General features: G+C 57.9%; 1 protein-coding gene across 1 annotated transcript in view; it reads right to left on the bottom strand.

Annotated features, from left to right (window-relative positions):
* The window catches only part of NIBAN2 (niban apoptosis regulator 2), a 51,823-nt gene that overhangs the window by 12,916 nt on the left and 19,693 nt on the right, over nucleotides 1-19,214 (bottom strand). Inside the window, 3 exon segments of the mRNA XM_067743243.1 lie at nucleotides 758-863; nucleotides 2,550-2,678; nucleotides 7,751-7,881. Coding sequence (XP_067599344.1) covers nucleotides 758-863; nucleotides 2,550-2,678; nucleotides 7,751-7,881 — 366 coding nt within the window.

Raw genomic sequence — 19,214 nt, 5'->3', positions numbered from 1 at the left:
GGGGATTTTTCTCTCTCTGTTTGGTCCGCACGGATATTCGAGATCCAGCGAGATAAGTGGTCCTGGGCTGTGACCTTGCCACTCCTGTTAATAACAGGACAATGGCAGTTCTTCTCTGGGCCCTGGCTCTGGGTCCCTGCGCTCAGCTCAGCACACACAGCACCTCGTGGGGTCTACATAACACCCCAAGGTCAGCCCTTTCAGGGCAGGGGCTGGAATCCAGGAAAGCCAGACTCCAGCTGAGCCCTCAACCACCAAGTCCCACACAAGGGTAAAAGCTGCCCCCAAAGGCCAGCACCTCCCTCACCCCTTGGTCTCCCTGGGATCGTCTAAGAGGCAGATGTCATCCCACAAGTTTTCTGGGTGTCTCTGATGGGGTGGGGTCGCCTAGGATAGCTCCTTACAAATACGGTATTGACTCAGCAGTTTACAAATTGGGGCACCTGGATCACCTTCTCCTGGAAGCCTCTCAGGGACCCAGGGAAGAGGCGGGGTGGAGAGAGGTCCCCCTGCACAGCTGTGACCGCCCGGCTCAGGAAGCAGGGGCTCGGGTGGGGCAACCCCAACGCACTATGTGGCCACAGGAGAACCCCTCTCAGGCCTCCCTTTGGAGGCTCAGGTTGTGCCGGGCGCCTGTGGCTGGCTCTAGGCCCAGCTGGTTTTCCTGCAGGCGTGGAGCCTGGAGCTCCAGGAGTAGGGGCGCCCTCTCCCCTGGACAAATCCCTGGGTGCTTCGCCTGGGATGGGTGGTCCTTTACCTGGTAAGGAGTTGCCAACAAGCTCCAGGTACTGGTCCAAGGAGGTGAGAATTTTGTAGCCCGCACTGTTGATGACAGCTCGGGGTGGGACCTGCCGCTCATAAGCCTGAGGAGGGGGCAAGAGAGATGGTCCCTGGGGGTTACGTGTATGGCCAAGCCCAAACCCCGTCTCCATCCCTGGCTCCAGGGCCCCACTCAGGGAAGAGGAGGAGGAGAAGGAAGAAGGGGAGGAGGGGGAGAGAGGACTTTGACCACCACCATGACTAGAGGCAACATGGTGTAGTGACCCGGACCCAGGGTCTGGGCTCAAATCCTGACTCCACTGAGTTCCATCTGTGTGAGGCCAAGGATAAGCACCTCCTTTGCTCTAGTTTCCTCATCTATAAAACCAGTGTAATAACAGTTCCTACCTCACAGGGCTGCACGAGGGCCCAGTGAGCTAATCCACTTAACGCATAGCACTGTGCCTGGCACAGCAAGGGTCAGGGAGCACTGCTGAGGCGACTGCTATTATCATCACCACTGCACCTACGGTCTCTACGGGCAGCAGCTACCACTAGCCGAATGTTCATTACCTGTCAGGCACTGTGCTCCGGTCTCTGCATGCTTCATTTCACAGAATTCTCACAAGCCAGAGGTGAGTACCATTATTAACCCCAAGTTCACACCGCTGGTAAGGCAGCCGACCTGCACGCGAACCTGGTCTGTCAGCCCCTAGAGCCCAGGGTCTTGGACCATTTCCCTGAACTGTCCACTAACTTCCTAAGTCCCCTTGGGAGGCGAATGAGGATTAGCCGCTGCTTTCTTACACCCCTGGGGAGACAAAATAGTCCTGATGTGGGAGCTCATACAGCAGGGGTGCCATGCTGCACTCAGCCACTAGGTGTCACCACTCAACACATTCCTTAAGAGTGGCTGGAACCTCCAGGGCAATGATTTTCAAAGCGTGGTCCCTGGTTAGCAGCATCAGTGTCACCCAGGAACTTGTCAGAAATGCATATTCTTGGGCCCCCTCCAGACCCGAATCAAACTCAGGGTAGGCCCAGCAACCTGTTTTTTAACAAGCCCTCCCGGTGAGTCTGGTGCATCCCTCAAAACAGAGGGCGCTCAAGCCTGTCCTTCCGCTGTTCGGCAGAAACGTCTGGTAGAAGAAGGGCCTGTGGCTCAACCAGGTGGGGCTTCCCTAAGGGCCCAAAGCAAAGGAACAATCGAAGGACACCCATCCCCCCACTGCAGGGCACAGAGTTGCAAGGGGGCATCCGGAAGGAAACAGGACCACCACCCAGGGGTCCTCTGAGGCAGGGAACGGCCAGTTAGCTGCCACTGTTGAAGAGCAAGGAAGGGAGGGGCTGGGGAGCAGCAGGAAGCCCAGGCGGGAAGGTGGCTGAGGGCGAGGAGGGCGCTGGAAATGGAGAGATTCGGAGGGCCTCGGGGGTGGGCAGGAGCCAGCAACGCGTGGCCAATGGGGGGAGAGGCAGAGTGAAAGGGGACCCCAGAGAGCTGGGTGCCTGGATGGATGAAATGCCACTTAGAGAGGGCAGGCAGCACAGCAAGGTATGGGGAGGCCGGAAGGGGTGGGAGGAGGCTGCTGAGGTTCTGCTGTGGCCCTGGCAACAGCCAGTGCGGGGAGGAGGGGAGGGATGCGGGTGGAGGTACGGAGTCTCAGGCTTAGGAATGGGGGCCGTGCAGCATCAACTAGTGTAGAAGACAGCAAGCCAGGGGAGGCTGCAGAGAAGGGGAAGAAGCGGCCTGGCCAGGCCTGGGAGAAGCTGGGGTGGGCTGGGGGCCTCACCACTTTGTTCTCGTAGAGCACCAGCCCATAGTTGTGCGGCACGAGGCTGAAGCGGTTCCTCCACTTCTTGCTGTCCTCCTGGTACTGGAAGAGGTTCCCCGAGAAGATGATGCGCTCATCCAAGGGCACCTATGGGAGGGAAAGGGCAGGGAGTGAGACCCAGCCTGGGAATGGGGTCCTCCAAGAAGGTGAGCACGTCCTCCATCCTGACCTCACCAAGGCCCCCGAGGCAGGGCCGCATGTCACACATTCGGCAGATGAGGAAAGTGAGGCTCAGGGCAGTGAAGGGGGCCCCACTGGGGTCCAGGAGGATCAGCGGTAATGCCAGGACTTGAACCCAGGCCAGGCACCACAATACCGGACCCAGACAGAATCCCACCCCATCCTGGCCCTAGGCAGACACAGCTGCCTCGGGACAGGTCTCTAGAGCGCGAGGCAGGCTGCTTCCCCATCCACCCCCACTGCAGTGTGGGTGTGCGACAGTCACTCCAGCCGGAGGGGACGTGCCCACCGGCCAGCACTGGTAAGGCCCCAGCACCTGGGCAAATCTCTTTCCAGCTCTGGGCCTGTTTCCCCTTGGGGCAACAAAAACCTGACCACGCTGGCTCCATAGAGCCTCCCCAGTTCCGACGGCTGACAAGATGGTCTCCGTGAATTTGGGTGGGAGAGGAGGGGACCTCAGCCTGGAGGGTTCCCGTCTGACCAGCATCCTGGTGGACTAGTGGCCAGTGTGGGCAGCAGAAACGCCCAGACCTTCCTGCAAAGCCCTAGCTTTGACTCGACCGCTGACTCAGTGTGACTTCAGCCCTGTCACATCACTTCCCTGAGCCTCAGTTTCCTCATCTGTCAAATGGGACAGTGACAGCACTGACTTCACCAAGGTATCTCGAGGATTCTGTGCAAAGATCACGCAGGCAGTCGGCACCTGGCAGGCAGTACGATACGCGAAGCCACCATGACCACTATTGGGGTTACTGTCAGTGTCATTCTCCAGCTCCTCGGGCTGACTTATTTGGGGAGGGGGAGGGGTGGCCGTCCCAGAGCGAGTGCTTCCTGAGCAGACCCGCACGGGGAAGCTTCAGGAAAGGAGAGACAGGCCACAAGGGAGTAGCCCTCCTCCTGGATGGGAGGAGCTCAGGGAGTCAAGTGTTCCTGTTTCTCAGCAGCTTCTACAACAAATACGGTGCCTTCTGCAAAAGGAAACATGCATCGTGTGTAATAAAGGGAGAAAGTATTGCTATTGTCCTAACGGTGCCTAACCCTTCCTAGCTTCCTCGCTCTGCTTCTGGGTCTGCCCCGCAGCTGGAGTCAGAGGTGAGCGGCCCCTCCCCAGGCATCCTCACCCCCCAGCCCTCTCCCTTCACATGCAGCCTCCTCTCCCCAGCAACTCCTCAAGGGGAAATGCCAAAACATTCTTGGAAAATGAGGGCCTATTGTGCTCAAACAATAGGCCCCCGAAGACTGCTTCCTACCCAGGGATAAAAATATTTACAGGAAAAGAAAACGGTTCCCCCTACCACGCACCTCCCCCCACACACACAGAGTGGGCTTTGCCCAAGTCACAGAGCTGGGCTCAGTGGTCTATATTTAGACTGGGGCCTACTTCAACCCAGCTCTTGAATCCCCATCTCTCCTAGAAAGGAAAGAGCACACAGAGCTCTCCCGACACCCTGCTCAGACCCTCACTCCCACCCCCAGGCCCCTGGTCTGCAGTCCTCCTCTCTGCTTAGAGCCGGAGCCCAGGCTTGGGCAGTGGGAGGCTGAGGGCACAAGCTCACCACCCAGGCGGGTCTGCCCGGGCGAGTGGGGCTCAGCAGCGCCCCCAAGTCCACCCCTAGATCCTGGGACAGCCCGTAATGGGTAGGTGGTGTGGGTTTGGCTTTTATTTTTAAGACTTTCAAGTGGCAGAGTCACGTGTCCACAGGGAGGTCTGCAGGACACGAAACGGAACCCGACAGCCCAGGCCAAATATTTTGGACTCTGCAAAGCTCTCTGATGCCACGATGGGCATCTTCGGTAAATGGTGAATGGCTAGAGCACCGTTCCCAGGCTCCGACAGCCCGAGTTCCAGTCCCAGCTCCACGGCCCACAGCACGGGAGCCCAGACAGGTGACTCCACCTGTCCAAGCCTCAGTGCCCACATCTGGGATGGGGATGGGTCTAAGTCTCAGTCCCTCCGAGCAGTGTCGCACTGGCTGCATGAGCAGCGCCCACACAAAAGGGCTGCTGTTTTTATTACTACCATTACTTGTATTATTATTAATTGTATTGTTATTAATTGTATTATTCTTTCTTTTTTTTTTTTAAGAGGAAATGTCATTTATTTACTTACTTATTGATTTATTTATTTGCCACATCTTGCAGCATGTGGGATCTTACTTCCCCGGCCAGGGATCGAACCCATGTCCCCTGCATTGGGAGCACAGGGTCTTAACTACTGCACCGCCAGGGAAGTGTCCCTGTATTATTATTTCTACCAAAAACAATTTATGTGATGATGATGATGATTTCTAGTATTATATTGTTATCATGACTTAGCCTCACTTTACTGAATGACAAAATGCGACCAAAGATTCCTCCTTTTCAGGGATTGTGGGTGATTTCATCTTACTCTTCCTGCTTACATGTTACTCCTGTTTTCTTACCACAAATACTCAACCTTGTGGGTGTTAAAGGCGTTTCTCATGCAGAGTAAATGCTTAGCGCGTCAGGGAACCCCATTTCTGTCTTAGGTTATTGGGACCCAGGTTGCCTGTGACATTTCCTTCCAAATAGGAGAGCCATTCCAGTTCTGCCCACTGGAAGCAGCTCACCTGGGCTGGGTCCAAGGCCATCTTTCCTATTACACAGGTGTGCTCCTGCCAGATACCCAGGCCAGGCCACATCTGCTGCCACAGGGTCAGGAGGTTGCCATGACATCAGGAGACCAGACAGTCTTTTCTGGGCCCCAAATCAAAGGGAGGTGTGATGCTCTGAGAGGCTCTGACACACAGCCCTGACCTCCCCTCCACCCCAGGCAGGCTGGGGGTCAAGACAGAAAGAGACTTTGGTCAGGAATCTGGAACCTGGCTTGAATCCTGCTTCCACCACCCTGGGCCAGCCATTTAAAGGCTCAGCTTCGGGCCTCTGCACCTGCCATTCCCGTGGTCTGATATTCCTTCTCCCATCAGGTCTTCCACTGAGATGGCCCTTCTTCCAGGAAGCCCTCTTGGGCCACCCAGACAAGTCAGGCCCCACTGTCTGAGTCCCCCCTGTCATCTCCTTCACAGCGCCCACTTTATCGTGTAAAGGGCTGTTTACTGTCTCCCTGAGTGTCTGGGGGCAGCAAGGGCAGTGTGGCCCCAGCACCTGACCCGTCACAGTCAGTGTGTGTCCCGACTAGGGCGCCTGTCTCTCGGCGGAATCCTTTAGTCTCAGTGGCAGCTCTCCCGCTCCACTGACTTGACGCCTCCAGCCGTTCCTCCTGCTGAGATGACACCAAAGGGTGACAAATCCTCAAAGCCTGGTCAAGTGATGCCAGCCCCCACCCCTTTGGTCTCATGGCACTTGGTTTTGGGGGAGGGCGGGGAGTGGAATGAAACAACTCCCAGTGCGGGGCCTTTGCGGGCTCTTCCTTCTGCTCTGCCCCCTCCTGTCGCCCCCTGCACACCCCGCTATGCCCACGCCCCTGCCCACACCGTTCCCCCTTCCAGAGACGCCTTCCCAATAATCCGAATCCCACCTAGCCTTCAGAGCGCCATGTGATGCCCACCCCCCTCCACAAAGCTGCTCTCTCCTCTGGCCCATGACTCTTCCCTCTGGGCACCATTTCACAGACAGAAGAACAGGCTCAGCAAGGTTACCCAGCAAGTGGGGACTCCCACCCCCATTTGTTCTCTCACTGAATCCGCATCCTCCTCTACGCAGGAGGTACCCATCTGGCAGATGAGGAAACAGCCTTGAAGCTTACATCAATGGCCCCGGCCACCAGTTAATAAAAGGATTTGAACCCAAGGCCCCCCCGAGTTCTTTCCCACCAGACCACAGGGTTCCAGCCTCCATCCCTCAGCTACAGCACTGCCCCCGGCCCCTCGAAGCCTGGGCACAGGATGACCCGGGCAGCCCCGAAGAAGGCGACAGGACTGGGGGCGGAAGCTGTGGCGAGGCGAGCAAGGGCGACTTCACAGCCCGCCAACCATGGAAATCAGCCACGAATGCCCCGAGCCCCAGGCACTGGGGTTGGCTGGTCGACCAGTCTGATCCCCAGAGAGAAGCCGCTGGGCGCTCTGCCAGGGGCCACCAGCCAGGAATAAGTAGCCTCTGGGCTGCCACTCAGCCACTCCAGGGCCGGTACACCTGCAGAGGAGGGGGGCTGGCACCCTTCCTTCTCATCACCCCTCCCTCTGCCACCTGCCCAGCCATCCAGTGGGCAGAGGGTGAAGGTCACTGAAAGGGAATGACCCAAGTAATGGGACGTGCAGTGCCCTCAAACAGGACTTCCCTGGGCTGACACAGGGCCCCTGCAGCACCCCCAGAGGAGCAAGGGTTGGCCTCTCACCCCAAGTGCTCAGACCCAGGCCTGGCGACTTCCAGCCGGGAACCCAGAGCCCCACCAGTGCCCCGGCTATCCCCTCACTTCCTCGGCGCCATTCCCATCCCCGGCCCCGTGCCAGGGCCGACCACAGGATCCCCCTCCCCAGGAGGCTCTCCACCTCGTCTGGCCCATGCTGACCCCCAGGCTGGAGCCAGGCAGCTTCCAGTCCTCACTGGACAAATATTGACTGTGCAAACATAATCCTACCACTGATAATGGGATGATGACAAGGCCAGGGATGATGACAGTGTCAGCCAGCACCCGCCCAGCCCCAGGCGCCCAGCCGACAAATCTCTGATCCTCACAGCCACCAGGTTCGGGAGGTGTGCTCGTCCGGGTTTAAAGGTGAGCACATGAGGCTCCACAGGTGAGGTAACAGCTCGCGGGCACACAGAGTGTAAGAGAAGGAGCTGGGCTTGGACCAGGCCTGTCAAGATGACTCAGAGCCCCAGCTCTGCTGACGAAGGGGCTGGCCCGGGGGAGTCGCCCACGGTGCTAAAAGGACCTCGACACCACCACCAGGTCACCTGCCTATCCAGAAGCCGGGTGCGGCCCTTAGAGACCATCCAGCAACAATGGGAAACAGAGGCCATGGAGGCCGCCCTGCCCCTGGCCCAGCACCTCTCACCTTGCGCCAGAGCAGCTGGGCCTGTGGCGCCCCGGTGCCCTCGATCTCGTGCCGCATGCTGTTGAAGAGAGCCACACCATACTGGTCCTCGTAGAAGCGGAGGAACTCCGTCAGGATCTTCCCGGTTTTCTCTGCAAGGGAGGGACAAAGGGGCCATGAGGTTGGTGCAGTTGTTTCCGGGCAGCAACCCTGCCCCAGGGAGGGGCACCCGCCTTGCCCCAAATCCCAGTTCATAAAATTGTCCGCACAAGCTCCGTGTTTGCATCTGCACTGCATTCCTGGTAGGGGTGGTGCATTTCCAACACACACGTGGGTGAGCCTCTGGGCGGGGCGGGGCGGGGGGGGGGGGGGGGGCGGGGGCGGGAAGGGTAATGACCCTGACAGAGAAACCACCAAAGACACAAGAAACCAACAGACATGTGAAAAGACGCTCGGCCTCACCAGCCAGCGAACAAACGCAAGCGAAACCAAGATTCCGTTTTCCCCTGTCAGACCAGCCAGGACCAGCCGGGATGAGAACAGGCACCTTAACCAGAACTGGGGGAGTGGGAAGTTGGGACGGCCTTTTTGGAGGGGGACCACAGCTGCATGCAGTTCCAAGGGTGCATGGGTGCCCTTTGATGCTGTAGGAATCCAGCCCACAGAACTCACACAAGGACAGCAGGCATCTATGCACCAGAAATCATCAGAAACAAGCCAATTGTGCACGTGGGGAATGATTCAATACCTAGCAGTTCACCCAGGACGGTCAGAAGATTAAGGGGACCTGGGTACAGGTACCAACAAAGGGAAGGTGTCCGTACTCGGCCACGTAAAGAAAACAGTGCTACGGAATCCCATACGGCATATCATCTCATTTAAAATTATTCCTGCATGTGCCTATGAGTGATTTATGCTTGGAGACCTCCAGAAAGAGGTCCGGAAGGCAGCACTCCAGGCTGTTAAGGGCGGCGCACCTGGGTGTGGGAATGAGAAGCAGAGAGCAAATTTCAGTTTCTGCTTTATTCACTTGTATAGCATTTGAACTATTTTATGAGGATGATTCTTTTCACAATAAAAAAATAAACATTCTAGAATCAACTCATCTACCAAGTTAACAACCCCTTTGCTTTCACTGGCTCTTTGCTTCTCTCTTCGGCTAAAGCAGTTTCTGAACGGAGAAGGAGAGGACTGGGGCACCAGAGCAAGCCCAGCACATGCTGCCTGGGTGTCCCCATTCACAGACGAAGAAACTGAGGTCCAGAGAGGGCTGTAACCCATGCCGAGGGCGCCTCCTCCTTGGGCAAGGCTTCCCAGTCCTGAGTAACTGCAGCTTGAGTCCTGCCCCGGGGTTCGTGCTGACCCACTGTGCGGCTCCCCTCTTTGGGCCTCAGTTTCCCCCTGCACACCGTGAGGACCAGACTCAATAATGGACAGGCCCTACCACCTCGGACAGTCTTGGATTCCAGGTTCCAAAGACCTGTTCCTTTCTCAGAGGAGAAGGGGCTGAAGTGACGCCGTCCCTCCCATGGCTGGCCTCTGGATACCGAGGGCACCCAGCTAGGACAGCATTTCATTTAATCCTCTCAATAGCTCTATGGGGTACGGCTGGTGTCATCCCCAGTTACAGAGGACACCGAGGCTCAGAGAGGTTAAGTCACTGGCACAAGGTCACACAGCTAGAGAGTGGCATAACTGGAATGCAGTCCTGGGGCCCAGCCAGGAGGTGGTGGCTGGGGAGGAAGCCTGAGAGCAGGTGCCACATCCCACACCTAGGGTCTCGGGCAGGCCCACTCCCTCCACTCCTTCCAGAGGCGGCTCAGCCCATGGGTCCGTCTCCACAGGCCTGTGCTCCCCTTTCCTGGAATGAGCTCGTGTCTGTTCAGATTCTGTCTGGGGGGGAGGAAGGGGAGAACAAATGAGGAATTTGCTTTGAATGCCTATTTTTTAAAAACTATAAACAACCAGAACTCTCTCAAACACCACGGGAATTGTTTTGAAAAATGATGAGGCGGGCTGGGGGTGGGGGAAGATGAGGTAACGCACTGGAGCCAAACAGAGAAAACAGGACCGTAGACAACAACAATACTGATAAAACATGTCATCGTCATCATAATCGCTCCGTTTTATTGAGTGCTACCCCAAGCCAATGGGTGGGCAAGTTTCACATGCAGGATCTCAAAGAATCTTCACAAAAACCCTAGGGAGTCAGTGTTACTGTTTTCCCACGTTAAGGATGAGACGGCTTGCAGACCCAGCACTGGAGAGCCAGGTTCTCAGCCTCCAGCCCAGGGTTTTGCCCCAGCTCTGCCTCAAACAGCCGGACAGCCAATGGGCACTCTCCCAGCACGCAGCATGGGTAGGCTTGGCCCTCGGATCTCAAGGGTCCTTCGGCAACAGCTCTAGGATGCCTGACTCAGCCCTGATGCACCCAGCCTCAGACACAGCATTATTTCCAGAAGGGCTAGAATGTGCCCTGATGCGTGGGAAGCCAGGCCCAGGAGGAAGCCACCATCCTGTGTCGGGACTCAAACCCAGGTCTGTCTGACTCCCAGCATGTTCTCAGCTGCCGGGTCAGCTAAGCCCAGGCATCACGTCCTGGCAGGGAAGGGCCCAGCCAGAAGGCCCAGGCATCGCCCCATCGAGGGGCACACCGAGGCCCACGTTGGGTGGGACTGTGGGTTGAAGAGGAAGCCAGGGGAGGCCGAGGAAGTGAAAAAGAGAACGAGGTGACCCGGATGGAGACAGAAAACGAAGGTGAGACTGACAGGCCTGATGCATCCAGGCTGACAGGGGCAGAGTAGGAGGCAAGAAGGAAATTCATTCTTGGCCTCTCACGTCAGGACGCAGAAGAGTTTATCCAAGTGATGCTGTGGGACCAGGGTCTAGGAGTAGAGGGCACGAGGAAGTGGGAGAGGAGAAGTCACCCGGCAGAGGGTGGAGAGGGGAGAGGGGACAGAAATCTGGGTTGCCTCGCTCAAAGGAGTAGGAAACGAGAAGACAGCCCCATGGGCGCTGCGCCCCCAAACAGGCTGCAGCAGCCCTGATCTCACCCAAGCGCCACCACAGGCATGCCTTGCTACCCAAACTCGAGAACCGTCTAGACCTGGACCTGCTTCCAGATAAACTCTTTGCTACCGGAGATTCCAGAACCAAACAGATCAGACAGTGTGGGGTCTCTCAGTACCCCAATCTGCTCTCCAACCTGGGAGCCGAATGGATTGGGATAGGGAGGGAGGCTGGTCTCTAAGGACTGAGTGCCCACTCCACGCCACGCCCCAGGGGCTGCGGACGCCGCCACCCGCCCGCTGGGTGAGAGGTTAGGGGCCACAGGAGGAGGGTCCCGGCAGCGCCAGGGAACTGGGTAGCTCAGCTCGGGTTTGGCAACAGAGGGAGCGCGGGAAAGGGAAGACCGTGACGGAAGAGGGCCGCGGGATGGCTTCTTGGCAGCCAGGAGCACATTCTTGAGAGATGTCCTAAGACATCTTGGGAGGAACTGCCACGTGCTGGTACAGAGGAGGTGCCACAGGAAGGCAGAGGATGAGGACTCGGGGGGCTGCGCAGGGGGGCCTAGGTGTCAGGGCTGGAAAGACCTCAGAGAGGCAGGGAGGGGAGGGGGTCCAGTCCCCTCCAGGAACAAAGGGCTCCCAGAGGAGGAGCCCCGAACAGAGTCCCCCAGCAGCCTCTCTGGCCGGACGCTGCGGAGGAGGGTGCAGGCGGCACTGCAGCCCTGGAGAGGCACCTCCTGCCTGCTGAGCTCGGGGGCCACGGCCCAGGCAGCCCCCTCCCTGCAAGGCCTGCTCAGCACCCCACTCTCCCTCCTCGCCACCCTGCAGCAGCGATCTCCCTGGAGCTGCCAGAGGGGTTTAATGACTCGAATCCCACCACGCGTCCCTGCCTGGGTGTCCACGGGTGGTCCCCGAGGCCTCAGGCGCCCCTCTCTCCTCCACACCTACCTGTACCAGCTCTTCCTGCCTCTTCCCAAGCTTCGGGAGACACCACATGCCAGGGATTCGGGGCCTCATCAGCCCAAAGGGGACTGTGAGCCAGAGAGGGTGAGGGGCTCACCTGAGGCCGCAGAGCCAGACCGAGGCAGTCAGGGTTCTAGCCACAGCCTGCTGACCCCCTCCTGGTCCCGGCTCTGACCACTGTCCACAGGGCCCCACAGGGCATCCCTCCTCGCAGCGGGCAGAGAAGTAGATTGTGGCCCCTCTCCAGAGGCAGGGCCGACTGCAGGGGTCCCTGGCCCGGGAACTGGGAGGCCCTGGCTAGTTGTAGCGATGCAGTTGCTGCTGGGAGCTACGGAGAGGGGCTGGGCTGGAGCAGTCTGAGGATGAGTGCCGGCCTCACCCACCCTCCACACTTTCTCACACATCCTCCCTCCTTTCCTGCACTCAGACCCAGATGCTCTAGGATAAGAAGGTAGCGGGTACTGATGGAGCATGACCTCCAGCCCCAGGCCCTGTGAGTTCAGAATCCCAGTTCTGAAGACCCAGCCCCACAAGCTGCCTAGCTCTCTCAGAACCTCAAGTTCCCCACCTGTAAAATGGGCATAACAGATGGGTCCAGTTCAGGACCTCCATAAATGTTACTACTAATCATAACCATCGTGCTCAGCTCGTAACAACAGTAAGGACTGTTTGAAAGTTTTATTAGCAGGCATAACTTTCATAGTTTGAAAAAATCCAATAAAGACTTTTTTAAAAAAGAAGCAGGAAGAGAATCGCAAAATAATAATAATGATAAGGATCGGCAGGTCTTCAACAAAGACCTGAAAAAGGGAGCGCTCCCTAGGAGGAAGGAACTGCACAGGCAAGGGTAAGGGGGTGGGAACACCTGGACAGGTGCAAGGGCCATGCAGGAACCCAGGTTCCCACCTGACCCTGGTGGGCTCCCTTGGCATAATCTTCAGCCTCTGCGAGAGCCCAGAACCAATCACTGGGCCCTCTTGTGCCCCTTTGCCAGCATATCCTGCAGAATCAGGACGTAAGCTCATCCCACTCAGACACAGGGCCCGACACACAGACGCACGCAGAGTCTTCAAATGGCCCCGAGGTGAACACAGGTAAATAAACCCTCCGTTTACAGGTGTATAAACCAAGGTCCAGAAAGATTAATGGCTCACGAAAGGTCATCTCACTCATCAGTCAACAAAAGCGCCTGAGCACCGACGTGGGGCTGTCATGGGACTGCCTGCGGGGGTCCTGATACCCTTAGGAAACCAAGAGGACGGCACGTGAATTCTGGGAGTGTGGGTGCGGCCACCACTGTGCTCTGCGACCTCAGGGAGCCACTGCCCACCCAGGCCTCCACCTCCACGGCACATCCACAGCACGAAGGCAGCGGCTCCACTCAGACTTGAAGAGGCCACTGCCCAGGACACGGAGGCCAGGGAGACATACACGCAGACACACACACACACACGCCCAGGACACGGAGGCCAGGGAGAAATACACGCAGACACACACACACACACGCCCAGGCCATGGAGGCCAGGGAGACATACACGCAGACACACACACACACACGCCCAGGCCATGGAGGCCAGGGAGACATACACGCAGGCACACACACACACACGCCCAGGACATGGAGGCCAGGGAGATATACACGCAGACACGCAGACACACACACACACACACACGCCCAGGACATGGAGGCCAGGGAGACATACACGCAGGCACACACACACACACACACACTCATTCTCTCTCACTCTCTCTGGCTCTCTCCCCCTGCCCGCCGCCCCAGGGGCTCTTTTGGAGTCTTTTGGCGAGCTGGTTTAATAAGGGATCTTACATCTGTATCTCTGGTTCTTAGGATGGCTCTGCCCCCCAGATGACCGGAACCATGTCTCCAAAGCCTGTACTCTTTGGGACCATCGAGGGTGACCCAGAGGGGCCTCCTTACCAGCCAGTCTTCCTGACTCTGCCCCCAGAACTAACTCCCAGAGTTGACTGGGGTGCCTTTCTTTCCACTGAGGACTTGTGTCTGTTCAAGAGCTCAGGTAATGCTGACAGATTGTCACCCCCACTTTATAGGTAAGGAAACTGAGGCTCAGGGTGACTTGGAGACCTTCTGAAAGACACTTAGCCTAGGGAATTCCCTGGCGGTCCAGTGGTTAGGACTCCACACTCTCACTGCTGAGAGCCCCGCTTCAATCCCTAGTTGGGGAACTAAAATCCCATAAGTGCAGCACAGCCAAAAAAAAAAAAAAAAAAGACACTTGGCATAAAAGGGGAAACAGGTGCGTTTCAAACCTAGTCTCACGTCACAGCCTACGCACTCCCCCACCTCTTGAAGCCTCTTCATTCCCAACACAATTTCCAAGGCCCTGCCCTACACTTTCTTGCTGGATCTCTGCCTGTTCCCTAGAGGCAGGCAACACAGGCGTTACAATCCCCATTCTACAGATGAGGAAACCGAGGTTCAGAAAGGCAAAATGACTTTCCCAAGGTCACACAGCTGGTGACTAAGAGCCTAGACTGAAGTCTGGGCTCTCCAGCCCCTACCTGGTCGGAGCTGGCAGGGAAACTTCACTCCTACTGGGTCCTCATTTGTCAATCTTCTGTGGACCTCAATCTTCTACTTGCAAAATGTGTGGGTGGGTCCCTATTGGCTCAGCTGATCTAAAATCGCAAAGATTATCTAATCAGTGCTGGGCTCACCCCAGGAGCTGACTGGGATGCTGGCCTCAGCACCATTTCTTTTTTTATAAATTTATTTATTTTATTTATTTATTTTTGGCCATGTTGGGTCTTTGTTGCTGCACACAGGCTTTCTCTAGTTGTGGCGAGCGGGCGCTACCCTTCGTTGCAGTGTGCAGGCTTCTCATTGCGGTGGTTTCTCTCGTTGTGGAGCACGGGCTCTAGGCGCACGGGCTTCAGTAGTTGCGGCACGCGGGCTCAGTAGTTGTAAGGCATGGGCTTAGTTGCTCCGCGTCATGTGGGATCTTCCTGGACCAGGGCTCGAACCCGTGTCCTCTGCATTGGCAGGCGGATTCTCAACCACTGTGCCACCAGGGAAGACCTCAGCACCATTTCTGAGCTGCTGGTGAGTCAGCTCTGAGTGGAAGCTGACCACAGCCCCCCTCGGGCTGGACAGAAGAACTGGGGGCGGGCGGTGCAGCAGGACCCAGCATCACCCCAACTTGCAAACACGGCACCGTCTCCACTGGGCATTCAGGCTCTGGGCTCAAGTTCCAGCTCTGCTACCAACTAGCTGTGTGACCTTGGCCAAGGTACTTCCCCTCTCTGAGCCTCTGTTTCCCCCTCTGCAAAACAGCACAACAGTATCTGCCTGATCAGGTTATAAGATCAATGGGCTAAGAGCATAATGCACTTCACCCTGGCAAGGAGGAGGCACGCTGCTAGTGGGGGCTCCTGTAAGGTGCCTCTTGTCTAAGGTTCCTCTAACCCAGGGAGAGGCCCTTGACACAGGCGGAGCAAACCCTGGCCTGTCCCGGCCCAACCCCAGGACCAGCACCACCAGCAGGCAAGGCAGCCAGAAGAATGTTAATCTCTGATCCTCCAAACTGACAAGTTAAGGATCACACTACTTCCTGCACTCAGAGAGCGGGGGCTGGGCCAGAACTGGGGAGGCCCCAAGGTGGCCTGAAGTTCCCTGGTTACTCTGGGGGCCACTGTACTCAGAGAGAAGGGGCTTGCTGAGCTCAGGATGGGAGGAAGGAGTACAGAGGTCCTCAGAGAGAGGGCCCAGAAAGGTACCTTCCGAGAGCCTCCAGTGCCAAGCTAAGGAGATGCTTTGCCTTCTCGTGGCCCTCCCAAGCCCAGCTCACGCCATACCTGCACTAAAGCCTCTTACCTCGATCATCCCCCCCAATCCTCAACTCAGCCCTGGGGCAGGTGGTGTCTGAACTGCAGGAATGTTTAAGGTGAGGAGACGGAGCCCCAGAGAACGGCCAAGTCCCTCAGCCGGGAAGCAGCGGAGGCAGGATATGAGCGCAGGTCCGGGACCCCCTCTACACTGACAAGACACCACGACGGAGAGGACGCTCTCCAGCCAAAACCACATCCGCCCTGTGCCAACCATGGGGGCTTCAGGCCGGTCCCGGCCCTGGATTGGCCCAAGCTGAGGGCACTGTGCCAGACCCATCCCTGGCTCAGCCGGTCCCTCCAGTGGGCTCCAGGGACACACCTCACCCAAGAGCCCAGCCCTGTACCAGGGCTGAGAGATTTGCCGACTGAAACCAGGAGGGCAGCACCCTGTAGGGTGGGGCAGGGCCACAACCTGCCTGCCTGGTTCCCAGAGCCCAGGGGATCAGGCCCGGGGCGGGAAGGTGGGGGAGGCAACTGGGGATACCAACCCCACCCACCCCAGAGCCAAAGGGACAGCAGAGGCAGAGTGGGGGCAGGGACTGAGCTTCCCTGTGTCACAGAGTTGTCCGAAGTACCACCATCTCCATCATCTGCCTGGCACAGCCAGGGAAGCCTGAGGTCCAGAGCAGTGGAGACACTCTCCCAGGGTCACACAGCATGTCCTGACAGAGCTGGGTCGGTATGCCAGCCCTCAGTGCCCGGCCCGGGGCCTTTCTGCTCAACACCCCCTATTATTATTACTAACGCATAACAGCAACAGCCACTCGCTCAGCAGCTCCTCTGGACCCAGGATGGCGCTACAATTACACGAGTTGCTCTATGTGCTGTCCCCACTTCACATAGTAGAAAACTGAAATTCAGAGAGTTTAAGTGTTTCCGCCAAGGACACACAGCTTATAAATTATATGGACCCAGAACAGTCTGAGTGTTAACAGGGAACAAAAGTTTGGGCAAATGCATCTCACCCCCACCTTCCAGACTGCCAGCCCCTGGGGCGCCCCACAGCACTGGCCCTGTGGGCGGCCGACGGGGCTCCTGTAATCAGGGGGCGAAGCTGGCGGAAGGCAGGTAACGACAGGCTCCATCGGCCAGCAGGAGAGGAGGGCTGGCAGCCCACCCGTGAGAAGAGCCTGAACCAGCAGCTGGAAGCCTGCAGAGCCAGAGCCAGAGCCAGAGCCAGAGCCAGGAGGGGATAGGACAGCTGGGTGCCCCCGGCCAGGCCAGTCCTTGTCCATAAGGGCGACAGCACCCAGCGAGGGCGAGGGACTGATCCAGGGTCAACCGACTTCTGGAGCCAAGAGGATTCCCACCCCAGCCTCCAGCGCAAGGCCATCAGGGTGAGGTGGGCGTCCCAGCTGCCCACGGGCTGGTCGAGAGGCCAGTATAGCTCAGCCCACCTCCACACCAGGCCCCTCCCATCGTACCCCTGCCACGGCCTCCAAATTTCTACCCCCTCAGCTTCCCGTTTCCCTCTGATCCTTCCCACACACAGGAACCACGGGGATCTTTTTGTTACAGCTCTCACCCCGAATCTCCCCTGCTCAAAAATGTCCACAGTTCCCACTGCCTTTATGACAAAGATCAAGCTCCTCGGCGTGCCTGCAGACCCCTGGCTGCCCTTCCTCCCCGTGGGGTCCCTCCGGGTCAGGGACACCCCTCCCTTCTCACTCTCCACTGCACCATCCCTTCCCCCGGGATGTCCCCAGGGTAGGTGGGACCTCCCCCCTCTCCTGATTGCACAGTGGGTAAGGCCTGTGCCCTGTCTCATACCCCCAGGCAGTAGCCACCACATCTGGGACAGGACCTGGCACAAAGGAGGAACAGGAAGGAAGCCCCGAGTGAGAGGCCAGAGGCAGAGGTCCTGAGCCAGGGCCCCCGCCCCGCCCCGGTGGGGAGCCACCGCCCACACTGAGCAGCGCAGCTCCACACCCGCCCCAGAGGTTCCTCAGCACAGAATGGGATGCCCGACCCGGAGCCGCGGCTGGGTCCCGGGGCCATGAGAACGTGCACCGTGCTGTCCTTCCTCCTGGGGAAGGTGGCTGCCACCCTCGAGGCTTCCTCCCTGCCAGCCTCAGGTGCCCCGCAGGGACCCTCTGCTGGGCCACCCCTTCCCTGGGGCCAGTTATGAACAAGGAAAAGCCTCACTCCGTAATCCAGCGGCCCCCAGCCTGCCAAGGCCCGGTAACAACGGACACCTGACAGTGCGCCGGCTCCGTGCTTCACGTGGGACATCAAGACAGCCCCGAGAAGGAGGGTCCTCATCACCCCCGAGGACAGAGCGGGACACGGAAGCACGGGGCAGCCGAGGAGCCCACCCGGCCTCACACAGCTGGTGAAGCACAGTGCCGGCTGCTGGCGCCCAGCACCCCGCAGGGGGATCTGCCACACTGAGCCCCGGCAACAGCCCTAGAAGGTGGGCACAGGCATCACCCCCACTAGGACACAGAGGCTGCAAGGCCCAGTGGCTTGTCCAAGGCCAGCCAGCTGTCAAGTGGAGAACCCCAAATCCAAGCTGGGACTCGAACCCAGGCTCTCCGGCGGTGGAGACGTACCGGAGACACTCACGCGAAGCACTCTGTCAAGGCTCTCGCCGGACCCCAGAGACCAGGGCTCCTCCATCGCCGCATTCTCAGCACCCGCCACGGGGCCTGGCACACGGCCGCCCGCACACATGGCGCCAAATCAGTTTCAGGATCGCAGTCCTCCCTCCCTCCCCAATGTCCCACCTTCCCACCTCCACGCTTTCACTTGTGCTGTGCCCTCTGCCTGAAGCTCCCTTCCCCCTCTTTTCCACAGGTCAGACTCTTAGCCACACTTCAGGGCCCTACTCAGACATCATCTCCTCCATCACAATGCTTTGCAGTTTCCCATTTGCACGTAATTATAATAATAAGTGGGGCATGAGCTAATGCATGTAACATTTAGCCCAATGCCAGCCACAAAGGCAGCTCCCATCTACGTTAGCAATTATCGTCAACATTATTTCATTCAACCCTCACCCAGATTTATTGTTAAACCCATTTATAGATGAGGAAACGGAGGCTCAGAAACGTGATTTCCCCAACATCACACAGGCAAGAGCAAAACCGGGACGTGAAGCCAAGCCAGCCTCTGTTCACCACCCTACCCCAGTACCTAGAACTGTGCAAGTCAGGAGTCCCTGTTGACTCTCTGGCAACATTTCCCCACTCGCCTGGTAGCTCCCCAGGTCAGGGTGGCATCTCGGTCACGTCTGTATCCCAGGAGCTCAGCGCGGCACCAGCCTTGGGAGAGGAGAGTGGGTTTCTCACAGAGGCAGGTGTGTTCTGGGGCCAAGCTCGAGGCAAGAAGCAAACCCGGAGCTCAGAGTGGCCTCTCTGGGCCTTAGTTTCCTCGTCTGTAAAACGGGCATAAGGTGATAGTTTCCCCCTCCCTCCTCACTCAGTGACTAGGGGTCCTCGGGAGATGTTAGCTTCTGTCGTTAACAGTCAAAGCGCCCTCAGGAGATGTTGGTTTTGCTGCTAACGAAGGGCCACGTGAGCCTTGTGAAGGTTCGTGGCTGTGATCTTAACCTTCAGCACCTGCGGAACCCCTGCCCTAGCGCGTTCCCTCATTAACGGGCCAGGCACATACGCTGAAAACAGGCCACCGGACCTGGGAAGGGCCCT

This window comes from Pseudorca crassidens, chromosome 7 (genome assembly GCF_039906515.1).
Source record: "Pseudorca crassidens isolate mPseCra1 chromosome 7, mPseCra1.hap1, whole genome shotgun sequence".
Taxonomy (NCBI): Eukaryota; Metazoa; Chordata; class Mammalia; order Artiodactyla; family Delphinidae; genus Pseudorca; species Pseudorca crassidens.
Note: the sequence above shows the minus strand (reverse complement) of the source record. Positions and strands in the feature narration are given on the sequence as shown.